Source organism: Chlorocebus sabaeus, chromosome 12, assembly GCF_047675955.1.
Source record: "Chlorocebus sabaeus isolate Y175 chromosome 12, mChlSab1.0.hap1, whole genome shotgun sequence".
NCBI classification, from domain to species: domain Eukaryota; kingdom Metazoa; phylum Chordata; class Mammalia; order Primates; family Cercopithecidae; genus Chlorocebus; species Chlorocebus sabaeus.
This window is the reverse complement of record NC_132915.1, coordinates 82,560,703-82,574,230: the sequence shown is the minus strand read 5'-3', so window position 1 is coordinate 82,574,230 and position 13,528 is coordinate 82,560,703. Positions and strand designations below refer to the sequence as shown.

At 39.2% G+C, this 13,528-nt stretch overlaps 1 protein-coding gene across 3 annotated transcripts in view; it reads right to left on the bottom strand.

The window, feature by feature from the left end:
• The window catches only part of KIAA1958 (KIAA1958 ortholog), a 167,395-nt gene that overhangs the window by 77,145 nt on the left and 76,722 nt on the right, over positions 1–13,528 (bottom strand). For all 3 annotated transcript variants that reach the window (XM_007968398.3, XM_073021854.1, XM_073021855.1), the window contains one exon: positions 4,802–5,996. In XM_007968398.3, coding sequence (XP_007966589.1) covers positions 4,802–5,972 — 1,171 coding nt within the window. In that variant the 5' untranslated portion in view covers positions 5,973–5,996. The remainder of the gene's footprint in view (positions 1–4,801; positions 5,997–13,528) is intronic.

Genomic DNA, 13,528 nt, shown 5'->3' with positions numbered 1-13,528 from the left:
TCTACTGCTGGACAAGAAACCAGCAGCACAACCATCTTGGGTCCATGCAGGGATCAGGTATAACGGGTGAATCTAATATGGAGGAAGGCAAGGTGGCAAATGGCAAGAGGGAAATTTGATATTGTCTGAGCCCGGGTGAAAGCTGGTTTGAAAATCTGTCCTTGGGCTATAAGGCAGTTAATTCTCTCCTTTAACTGATCTTAACTCAGATTTTCTGCTTCTGACAAGAGAAACCATTATCTATTGTGTCAACACAGACCAAATAACTGGCAGTAATATATACCTTAATCAATTTTTAAAAGCTCACTGAACTCAATTTTACATGAGTAATTTTTCAAAAAGCATATTAAATGATTTAGACTACATTTCTCTTTCCGAATGCATTTTTTGTATAAAATCACCATGAATTTATACAAATAAATACTCAAACAGTAAAAATTAGAAGAAAAAAATAAAGAGATCAATAAAAACAGAACTGAAAATAGAGACCCAATAATAAACAAAAATGTGGTATATGAATCAATTCAGTGAAGAATGAGAATTATTCAACAAATGAAGGTGAGACATCTATCTGCAAAAATAGTAACATAAGGTTCTACCCCAAAACGTATTCTAATTGTAAAGTCAAATGTTAAAAAAAGAAAGGGAGAGGAGAGGAGAGGGAAAGAAAACCATAAAAGAACAAGAGGGAACTACAGAGAAATATTTATGTGATCCCAATGTATGGAAAGGACTTCCTAAGCAAAATACCAAAGACAGAAAAGACTGATTGACTGATAGATGCTGAAATAATCGCCTTCATAAAAATTAAGAAAATTCATACCTCAAAAAAGGTCATCAACAAAATTAAAAGCTAATGGTAAAGTGGAAAATGCAGTTCCAATACACATGAGAGTCTGAGTTACTTGGGAAATGTATTTCCAATATATATGACAGATTATGAGTTACTATTTCTAATATATGCAGAATCCATATGAAGCTATCAGAAAAAGATAAATATATGTTTTTTAAAAGAAAAAATATATATACATACAAATTTAATATGCAAAAATTGATTGCTTATACCACAGAACTTCTGGGAAAAGAGCTGATTAATAAAAGGGATCCTTGCACAAAATCACAAAAGAAGCTATGTGTATGTGAGTATATTGAAGAAATATAATATACACATAAAACCCTAACTCATGATGCAATCGAGATTTAAATGTCATTATGACAAATGCCCCAAATTTACATAAAACCTCAAAAATTAATGGAATCCAAGCTACTAGTAGGTAGTCAATAATTCTTCTAATAATAGATGCCCTCTTTACTCATTGTTTGCTAAGATTTGGATTGAGCAGTATGGCAGGATTGACATGAAAATTAATGATTTTATCTATACCTTGATTAACATTTTATAATTTTATCAGTTCAGCTCTGAACAGAGAAGTAGGGATGATTTTCCACTATGGGAATCAAATTTAAATGGCAACAGTAAAACCAAACAAAATGGAACAATTTCTCTTTGTTTCTGGCTGACTCAATAGTGATTTGTCAAATCATTTATTTTAAAAATGTTATCTAAAGATATGCAGTATTTCTGCAATGATCTGATAAAGACCCAGTACAGAGCATCCATTTTAAAAGAGCCTGACTTAGCTTTCAGAACCTGTCTTCTTTGCTTAGTCCCAAGTACGCTTTACATATTAATGATGTAAGGTCCATTTGTAACAAAGTCATTCACATAAATCTGGGTATGCTAGATTCTAAATTTTTTTAAATCTATGTTAGAAAGAAGATTACCTACTATAAATAAACAGCAAACACAAATACATAAATAAAACTTTAGAACACAGAATCTAATTAGGTACTAGAGTAAAAAGTAAATTTTATGTTAACTTTATACAGTTCACTCAAAAGAAAAATATGAGTCTGAGTTTTATTTGTCCCACTGCTGTTTCCAGTTCAAATAGTATTTCTCCAAAGTTAATGACATCTTAGCAATAGGATATCCTTCCTCAGAACAATGGATCAAAACATGAGGACCATCCTTGGAAAATCGTCATAACTAGTCTTCATACTGTTTTTCCTAAAGGTTCACCTCCAAGCCAAACTAATCCTCCTCTGAGAGTAAAGCCAAATCACAATTTACGACTGTACATATTACATGCTCTCCTTGGGCATGTCTGCTTTTTATAGCTAACATAAGAAGTGCAATTTCCATGAGGGAAGAAAAAAACCTAAGAGAATGTAATATACACAATAATAAATGGATTAGTATTTTTTTTCAAATAGGCTGAATTTCTTTCCCGAAATAATGAGACAATAATATATTCATATATGGTTTAGCAAAGTGCCTCAGGGCCTCATTTACTATCCATGAGGCAGATGCAGAAAAGTCTTGCATCTTGCTTTGCAGGAATGAGTTAGTAAAAAGGTGTGCAACACAACTAACACTCTCACCAAACCGGGTACACTGGATCACTTGGCAAAATACATTTCTGAATTCCACCCTATTAAAATAATAATTTAAAAAAAGGCAGGAGAGCTCAAACAAATAAATAAACTAGAACCAGGTTCATAACAATTTAAGTGAAAAGGTACTACTTATATCCTACATATATTAAGAGTCAGATTTCCTAGAACAAAGACTTTCACCAGCCTAATAAAGATAGCATTTTCTCTCATGATGAGATTAGCCAAGGACCACACTGCTATTCAATGACCAAAGTATAATTCATTAAAATAGTTTTTAAAAGAAAGAAAGAAAAGGACTTATCCATGGGATGGGAGAAAATATTTGCAAATTATACACCTGATAAGGATCTCATATTCAGAATACATAAAGAACTCCAAAAACTCACCAATAGGAAGGCAATTTTAAAATAGGCAAAAGATTTGAGTAGATATTTCTCAAAAGAAAATATACAAATGGCCAACAAGCACATGAAAAAAAATTTCAATACCATTAGTCATTAGGGTAATGCAAATCAAAACCCCAATAAGATACTACTTCACACACCCAATAGGATATTTATTATTTTTTTAAACATGAAAAATAACAAGTGTTGGTGACAACGTGGAGCAATAAGAACCTTTATAGATTACTAGTGAGGCTGTACAATGATGGAGCTGCTTGGGAAAACACTTTGGCAGCTCCTCAAAAAGTTAAATATAAAGTTACCACAGGACCCAGCAATTCCACTCCTAGGTAGTTACCCAAGCAAGATAAATATACACACACACACAAGAACCTGTTCACAAATGTTCACAGCAGCATTATTCATAACAGCCAAAGTATGAACACAACCCAAATGTCCATCAACTGATGAAAGGAAAAATAAAATACGGTATAGTCATACAATAAAATATTATTTGGCAATAAAAAGGAAAGAAATGCTACAACATGGATTAACCTGGAAAACATTATGCTAAGTGTAAGAGGGTGGTCACAAAAGACCACATAATACATGATTCCACATATATGAAACATATAGAATAGGAAAATCCATAGACAGAAAGTAGATTAGTGGTTGCCAGGAACCAGGAGGAGGGAAAAAGTAACTGTTAAAGGGGATGGGGTTTCTTTTTGGGGTGATGAAAATATTTTGAAATTAGATAATGGTGATGGTTGTAACAATGCTATGAATACGCCAAAACCCATTGAATTGTACACTTTAAAAGAGTGAATTTTAAGATATGTGAACGGTATCTCAATAAAACTATTATTTAAAAAAGAAAAGTGAATAAACTGAAAAGCATGATCTTCAATCAGGAGAGAAATATTTTCAGTGAATATCTTCTTAATAACACCATGACTATGTTATCACAAAAATCATAAACCGAAGGTCTTCTTTGGGAATCTTAAGGTTGATACTAAAACTGGAAAAAAAGTTTGTAAAGCAACTTAATCCAAGGAAGTTTCAGGATAAAGGCACAGGTGCCTCAGGCTTCTAGGAAGCATTTCCCAAAATACACGATGTTTTTGAGAAGGGCTGAAATAAACTAAAACATGCCACAGATTTCTGCACATTTGTTTGTCCCTGTCCATGTTTCTATTCTAACCTACTAGATTTGAGTCACGAAGCCAAAAGCATGAGACCCAACCCCTTTATATACTAATGGCCCAGATTAAATAAATATTGAATGTCAGAATTAAAGAACATTAGAACGTTAGAATTACAGGCGCAGGGGCCTCATACAATTATTTCACTCTCCTCTCAATCCATTCCAGTTAGGCTCACAGATTCCAGAAATTCAAGTTTCCGTATTCTTTTAAATTTTAAGAGAAAAGATCAAATACTTCTTTTAGAAATGTCTATTGCTTTTTAAAAAACTTATTAACTACCGCACCAACTAAAATGAATAGCAATGTCAAGTTGGCTCAGTCAAATAAATCATAATGGAAAAGCATTAGGTCTACTGTCAAGATATGCCTTACTCAACATCATTTTGGCTTCAAACAACAACTAAACACCTTGCTACTGATAGAAAAACATATTTTTAAAACTTTCAAAAATAACTTTACTATATAAAAATTCAGCTGACAGGTATCAACCTTAAATCTAACGCTACAATATCAACAGAACAATCTTACAGCTGTCCTCTCAGCCCTAAGGTACGTCAACTGGTTATGGCCTTAATTCTTATGAATTTCCTTTATAGTATCACCTGGACATAACAGTCATTGTTTCTATCTTTCCATGACTAACAAAGGACTGAATTCTAGCAAACTGGAGTGAATGGTTTTAGAAGTGCTGACGGCGCAGAATTCTGGCGTGCGTGGATGAGGGACTCGCTGTCGCCTCATATGCCATACCTGGTATGCACTGTGCTGTGGCCTCAGTGGTTATGGCTGGAGCGACTGGGGGCTGCTGCTGACTGGAGCTCACTTCTGGCTCTGTGTTAACTGAGGGAGAAAGGGCTACCTCACAGGAGGAGACCTGGCTGGGCAGATGGGACAGGAACTCTTCAGAGGCAACTTGTTCATCCTGTCCAGGCAGCTGCAGGGCAGACAAGGGGATACTGATCTGTTTGTTAGGATGGGATGTGCTCACAGGCATTTGCATGGCCACCTGTTGGTTGGTGCCATGGGTACCAGGGGGGCCTCTGTTTGGTGAAGCCAGAGATACCCTAGCAGTCTTCTGGACAACTGGTCTGGAGATCACAGAGGGGGATGCAGACATACCGTGTGGGTCTAGCTCCGTGCTGATGGCGGATGTGACATGGGGAATCAGTTTAGCAGACCCTACACAGGAGGGACCAGCGTGAGTCTGAGGCTTGGGTTTTGCCATCTGTGTCAAGGACAGGGCTGGCCCATCCACTCCTCCTGTCAGTTCTGCATTTGCCACAATGTAATAATCTTCAGGGATTTCTTGTTTGATTTTCTTGATGATGACATCATTGCTGCATTCATCAACCATCTGCGCCTGGGAGCTTGAATGGAGGGAAGATGGGACTACCCCAGGTCTTTTGCGAGCAACACTTTGAGGCCTTTGGGTTTGGGGTTCAAAGTCACTATCCTCATCTGTAACAGAAGACTCACAAACCATGTCAAACAGGGTGTTCTCATCTTCATATTCTTCAACAGTTTCATCCAGTTCAGAGGGCTCACTACAATAGGAGAAGTCACAAGAGTCTCTGGTCCGGTTACAGTCTAGCTTTGCTTTCACTGGTCTCCCAGGGTACCTTTCAACAGGGCTAGTCTGTGTCTCAGAGGGCACCCCGATTATACTGGGACTATCAGAGTTAAAACTTCTGTTATCCTGGAAACAGACCCTCTCTTGGGACCCAGCTCTGCAAGTAGCTGTCAGCGGCCAGTGATAAGCATGGCCAGCACTACAGCCCCACATTGCTGTCAGGTTCCCATGGGAACCTTCAGAAAGCAAGTGTTTCAGGTTTGGAATGAGGCTGCAAATAGTCCCATGGCTGTGGGCCCAGCTGACCAATTTGGACAGATTCTCAGATGAGGTATGAAGACAATCCTCCATGTTACAGGATCAGCAGTGTCACTCCTAAAGGGAAATAATCAAAAGAAGAAGCCATTATTACCCAAGATATTCCTATAGCTCGATTACTTCAGTCTGTTCCAAATATGATCATTTGGCATAAAAAAGAAATGCACTTCAAAACTGAATTTAGTTAATGTCGCTGTAGATGAGCAGGGACTGGAAGAGAATACCAGGAAAAGTAAAAACAGCTGATGACTTATGGTTGTGGGATTTGGAGAAAAATTTTGTTAGTTTTCTTTATTGTTGTAATAATTCTTGCCTAAGGGGGAAAAAAAGGAGAAAAAGAAAAAGAAACAAGTAATAAAGAGATGAGCTTTTCCATGGTACATTTTACTTCCAGAGTCACCGACAGAGAGGTTCAGATGGTCCCTCAATAATAAAATTGTGTCTATTACTTGCATTAACCAAGAGGATGCAGCTCCAATGACACCCTTTGACGTCAGAAACTTCGCTACTAGAGGCAGAGCCAACAAAGGAGGTTTGGATCTATCTTAGGATGGAGGTCAGAGAAAGGACGCCAGTTATCTGCTGGGCACCAGACGACAACGCAACTAGGAGTCCAAGGAGAGGATCGGGAGCTTGATTTGAGAAATGGGAAAGAAAAGTATTCAGCAGAGAAGGGAGAACAAACCGGGAGAAGACCTGCTGGAGGGGCAGGCTGTAGACCGAAGAAGCAAGGGTGGGGAAGCGGGAGGCCCTGCTCTAACCACTGTTAGGATCAGGCTTCCTGTCTCCTGGCTGTCTGCAATTCCTGAAATATTGCCTTTCATCCCACCATTAGAGGTTACAAAGTATGTCTGGTGTTTTCCACCATCTGAGGGTCCCATAAAGCCAAGCATAACCAACCATCAAATAGAAGCAAATCATTCCTTATTAGGCAGGAGACAAAAAGAAGCCCTTGTTAGGAGTCCCTAAGAGTGAGGACAACATGATGGGTAGGAAAGTGAAAGGAAAGTGAAAGAGTCTGCAAGGGGCTAGAAAGTTAGTAAGGCTCTGCCAAGAGGTGGGTCCTGGGAGCACTGGGCAGGGAGGCACAGGAATCTTTATGTGTGATTTTATTGGCCCTGGTTATCTGCAGCTGTGGGTGACAAGAGGTGACTCACTGGTGCTCTGCACTCAGGCACCACGGTCTAACCACAATGTCAGGTGGTTACACCAAAGTGGACAGACACCTGAGCCATTCCCCGACCTGACTCCATGGCACCCTGTCAGGGAGGTTAGGTAGGTTTAAATCCTTTAACATACTATTAAGGTCTCTGTTGATGTGGCCATGGCCACCTCTCAAGCCTCATTTCCTATGACCATGTCCTCTTCCCATACTTCTTGTGGTCCCCTCTTCTCTACACTCCCTACTAGTGAGAAACTCATTCTTCTGCTTGATATGCTGCCCTTCTCTTTCCTCACCTGGCCAGCCCCTTCAAAACTGAACCTGGGGCTACCTCCTACTGGCATCTTTCCAGACCCCCTTTCTGCATCAGAGATTTATTTAGCTTCCCTTCACCCATGCCTGTATCATCTCAAGGGATTTGCCTTTGCTGTACTATTATCATTGATTTGCTTGTCTGTCTCTCAGACCTAAGAATTTCCTGAAGGCAGAAACTATGACTTAATTATTCACTCAGTGAGGACCTACTTGGGGATATGGAAATTCATAAGGTTCTTGGGACATTATAACCTATTGTCTAATATGCAGTTGTTGTCGAATAAACGAATGAAGAATGAATGAATGTTTACATACTGCCAGCACCATCAACACTTACAAAGTGAACGTATAAGACTCTCAAGTAAGACACATAAATTTTCCTCGGATCACTTTTATTGTAATCATTCAAGGGATTAGACGATTTTCTCCCAGATAGTGTAACCAAAACCCAGCCACCTTGTATATGCAGAAGAGTGACAGATGAGCACCCAGAGTTCATGAAGTAGCCAAGTAAACGGAAAGAACAGTGACTGGCATGGGAGTCAGGAACGTGAAATCGCAAGCCTGGAACTGCTCCCTGTGGTCTCAGACAAGGCACTAATAATCTCTAAGCCTAAAATGCCAGGACTACATGATCTTACATTTCCTTCATACTCTAGAAATTTAGACTTATTTATGTTTCTTTCATATAACTTTGGTTAAAGTAGAAATGTTAAAAAAAAAAAAAAAAAAAAAAAAAAAAAGGACATAGACTGGTTTGTTCTGAACTTTTTTTTTTTTTTTTTTTTTTTTTGCAGGGACAGGGGTGTCCCTAGGTAGCCCAAGCTGGTCTTGAACTGGGCTCAAGCAATTCTCCTGTCTCAGCCTCCCAAAGCTCAGGGATTACAGGCATGAGTTACTGCACCCCAGTCTGTTTTGAACTTAACATAGCTATTAATATTTAATTGGTGTGGCAGAGACTGCTAATTTGCCTACCCAGTGTCTGTTCTCTCTTAGTCCTCACAGAGAGTCCAGATTTGTTGAGGCAGCAGTGTGCTCACTTAAGTATTTTTCCCAGCTTCCCCTGGAGCAACGATGGCTCCACGACACAGTCATGGTCAAGGACACGTAAATGGAAGGGATTTGGATCATAATCCTGAAAGACAAAATTCTGAATGCCATAGTTCCAAATGTTGAAATCCCGAAAGATCAAAATCCCTAAAGTCTAACATCCCCAAAATCACAATCATACGATAGCTACATCATGTTAGGTGGAACCATTACCTTGTTATTGTCTTTATTTGGAAATTAAGTATGGTTTAAGGAAATGCATGTGAGTGATAAACTGACATGGGGTGAACTTGTGGACTTAAATTTAGGTGTCAATTTGACTGGATTAAGGAAGACTTAGAGACCTAGTAAAGCATTATTTGGGTGTGTGTCTGTAAGGGTGTTTCCAGGAGAGATTAGTGTGTGAGTCTGAGTGGATTATGTGAAGATCTCGCCTGAATGTTGGCGGGCACTGTCTAATCAGCTGGGGCCCCAGAGAGAACAAATACAGAAGGTGAATTGTTCTCTCTCTCAGAGCTAGCACAGGCTTCTCTTTCGCTGCCTTGGACATCAGAACTAGAGGCCTCCAGCCTTTGGACTCTGGGACTTATGCCAGCAGTTACCAGGTCCCGGCCTTTCAGCCTCAGGCTGAGAGTCACATCATCAGATTCCCTGGTTCTGAGGCCTTTGGATTTGGACTGAACCACTATACCAGCATCGCAGGGTCTCCAGCTAGCAGACAGCCTGTTGTAAGACTTTTCAGCTACATAATCACATGAGCCAGTTCCCCTAATAAATCCCCTCTCATGTATATATGCATATTCTATTAGTTCTGTCTCTCTGGAGAATCTTGACTAATACAGATTTGGTACTGGCAAAGCCAAGTATCATTCCTTCTTACTGAATTCCTTACAACACAACAGAAGAGACTACGAAATGTTCCCTTGCAAAAGGGCTGTGATAAGTTAAATATACAAGGTTACTAAATGGTGAAAGATAAAAGTTTAAATGCTAATTATTATTGGTGCTGCACAAGCAGAAAATTGCTTAACTGCAGCAGCCAAGCAATAAGCACTTTCAGATGGATAGTATATACTTAACAAAATTTGTAGACCACAACCACTCTCCAAATACAAGGGCAGCAAGTGTTTCAAAGATCACAGAAGTGAAAACACAGGCCAAAAGTACAAGAAATCTCCCAGCCAAATTATTCAATAGTGTAAGACTTCTGCCCCTTCACGTATAGCACCATGCTTCCATTCAAAAAACACCCTTCAGCAGATAATAAAAAGAATTCAACAAGCTCAGTGACCTTCTGAACCAAAGATACTTGTTGATACTGAGGTTCCTCAGTGTTAAACAAACAAAAAACTTTAAACGGTGAACTATTCTTGACTAGTGATTTGACTGTCAAAGAATACAGGTTTCTTATATTTACCACTAAATCTAACATACAAGAACTAGTACATGCTTCACTTTAGCTAAGAAATTGTACTTTCAAAATTGTTCCCACTGTTTATCAGCTATATACAATTCATGCCCCTGTTAGATTTGAAAATTCTAGAACTTATCCACTCAATTATGTATTAATGACAAGAAAAAGTAAAGCACTTAATAAATGCTTATTTGGGCCAGGTGCAGTGGCTCACGCCTGCAATCCCAGCACTTTGAGGGGCCGAAGTGGGCGGATCACTTGAGGTCAGGAATTTGAGACCAGCCTGGCCAACAGCCAACGTGGTGAAACCTCGTTTCTACTAAAAATACAAAACAAAATTAGCCAGGCATGGAGGCGCACAACTGTGATCCCAGCTACTTGGGAGGCGGAGGTTGCAGTGAGCCAAGATCATGCCACTGTACACCAGCCTGGGCGACTAGAGTGAAACTTGTCTCAAAAAAAAAAAAAAAAAAAAAAGAATTCTAAAAGTGAATTTCAAAGTGTTACCAATAGTTTGTGTTTCCCATTCAGCCTAATGCATTTGGCAGGAAATTCAGATGAGTGGATTGGCTACAATGATATGGCAACGATACAAACTTCAGTTAAAAGCTTCGTTTGCCTGCACTGGCATTCCTTTCAGCAGATGACATTCCAGAGGCTTTTAATGAATTAAAGCCATATTGCCTGAAGAAGCCAGCAAAGTACTGACTAGTTCAAAAATAATTATGTGCACAATAGGATAAGAAGACACTTAATGCAATGGTGTTGCTGTTCCATCACCAGTATTGCTTCCGCCAAATTTGTGGTCTGTGTATGGAGTACATGTAGAATGGATTTCCATCTACCCACAAAACAGAAGCATGGCACAGAAAACGGGGAAATTTAATAGGCAGTGCTCATGTTGTTGTATATGGAATCATACGAGAATTTCAAAAAGAACAGTACCACATGTAGAAGGAACATGAACGTATTCTCCAATGACAGTCGGCCAGTTCTTACAGACTACCTCCATGCAACTGCCATAATATATCCCTGTAACACACATTTTCATATGTCAATTTTTTGTTGTTATTGTTGTTTTCCTACTCTTAAATCCGCAGCCCTATTTTTTTTTTTTTTTTTTTTTTTTTTTTTGAGACAGGGTCTTGCTCTGCTGCCCAGGCTGGAGTGCAGTGGTGAGATCACAGCTCACTGTAACCTCTGCCCCCCAGGCTCCGGTAACCCTCCCACCTCAGCCTCCCTAGTAGCTGGGACCACAGGTGCGCACCACCATGCCTGGCTAATTTTTGTATTAAATTTTTTGTTTGTAGAGATGGGGTTTTGCCATGTTGCCCAGGCTGGTCTTGAACTCCTGAGTTCAAGCGATCTACCTCAGCCTCCCAAAGTGCTGGGATTTCAGGCTTGAGCCACCGTGCTGGGTCAAGCACTATTTCTCTTACAATGTGCTATGCTATGTATTTCATCTTATCATTTCTTTTTTTTTTTTTTGAGACGGAGTCTCGCTCTGTCGCCCAGGCTGGAGTGCAGTGGCCGGATCTCAGCTCACTGCAAGCTCCGCCTCCCGGGTTTACGCCATTCTCCTGCCTCAGCCTCCCGAGTAGCTGGGACTACAGGCGCCCGCCACCTCGCCCGGCTAGTTTTTTGTATTTTTAGTAGAGACGGGGTTTCACCGTGTTAGCCAGGATGGTCTCGATCTCCTGACCTCGTGATCCGCCCGTCTCGGCCTCCCAAAGTGCTGGGATTACAGGCTTGAGCCACCGCGCCCGGCCCTTATCATTTCTAAAACTAGAGGTATAAACACTGGGAAGACTCACAGAGTTCTAATTTATTTTATGTACTTTTTGCAAATTTGACTCCAAAAAGGTACATTACCACAATGTTGACTTTGTGTATAACCATCGTGCGTGTACATAAAAGCACTGAAATGTCCTTAATAAATGAAGAGATGTTCTTTCATACATCTGCATTTGTGAAAAATAAAATTTCTCAAGGTCTTAGCTCTTTAGGTAACTGCATATGCAGTGGTGACCCATCACAGTTTTGATGGATCTCATCAAAAGACTTAGGTTGTCCGTCACAGTATTTCAGACGACCTCAGTTGTAAAAGCTATTCCTTCATGAACACGGTTCATCTGCTCATAACTGTTAGACCCATGCAATTGTCATTAGTATACCTGCGTGTTTCTGTTTATAAAAATTTGTATGCTAATACTGCCTATTTTATTTTATAAAGTGACCGATGAAGTGTTCTGCCGTGTTTTTGTTTCTCAAATAAGTCCCTTTTTAAAAATGTAAAATAAGTATCTTTTACATTTTTTCCAGAACTGCATTTTCGGGATTTTGATCTTTCAGGATTGATTTTCAGGATTTTAGACTTTAGGGATTTTTATTCAGGATTATGGTGCTCATAGTTGTTTCTTTCCGGATTATGATCAGCTCCTATATGGAAGTCACTGGGTGGGGTTTTGGGAAAGTCCTTGAAACACAGATTTGTCTGGTTTTTACCTTTTCCCCTTAGTTCTTTCCCTTTCTTTCCAAGTGGAAAAAGATAGGATGACCGGAGCTACAGAGGCCTCCTGGGAACATAAAGAAGAACTTAAGAATGGCAGAGAACATCAAGAAGGAGCTTCATTCTCTGGTGACATCATTGAGCCACAACATCAGCTCTGAACTGCCTGCTTCAGGGATCCTTGTTATTCATAAGGGAAAGATGTACTCCTGATCTTGTTTAAGCCACTGTTGTTCGAGTTTTCCCTTGTTTTTGTTTGTTTTGTTTTGTTTAACCCTGTCTTATGGAGCTGGGGAATTGTTTGTTACATATAGCTGAACTCAATTACTAATTAATACATGCAAAATAATACATTCCTCCCTGATTTTTGACACCTTAGAGTATAATCCTTCATTTACTCTGCACCATACTCTGGTACAATTGTTACTCAGATTAGACTCCAAAAATAAATTCTTGGAAGGTCCTTAATTCTATGTCATAATATTTTTACCACTTTTCATTTTTATTGTAATAAAAAAATTAATATGAGCATATTATTAATCATCTAAATAATCATATAGCCATGTACTGCCATGTAATTTCAACACCCCTTTGCCTCACATTAGGGCCCACCTTAAGTGACATCACTCAACTTCCAATTTGTTAGAAAACCTGTTCATGCTGTATTCATCTTAGCACATATAAATAAAACATTTCTCTTTTGCACTAATAATTTTAAAACAAAAGGCATCCTGATTTGACATCATAAAAATAACATAATGTGACGGTCGAGTAATATACTACTTTTAAGTGTCGTAGGGCAATGAGAAAAGAAAAGGAGTTGAAATAAATACTACATGTTCATAGAAAATCATATACATTATGGCACAATATTTTTTTGAGGCAGGGTCTCACTCTGCTGCCCAGGCTGAAATGCAGTTCACTGTGTTCTTGAACACCCAGGCTCAAGCAATTATCCTGCCTTAGCCTCCTGAGTAGCTGGGACTACAGGCATGCAATTTATGGCACAATATTTGAATGAAGATGTTGGAACAGTCTAAAAATGTAAAAATGTGGCAGAATCAAGGCACCAAATTGTAAAGGCACGTAGAACTCTTAAAGAATCTATTAACCAGGTAGAAGCTACTATACAATAGTAC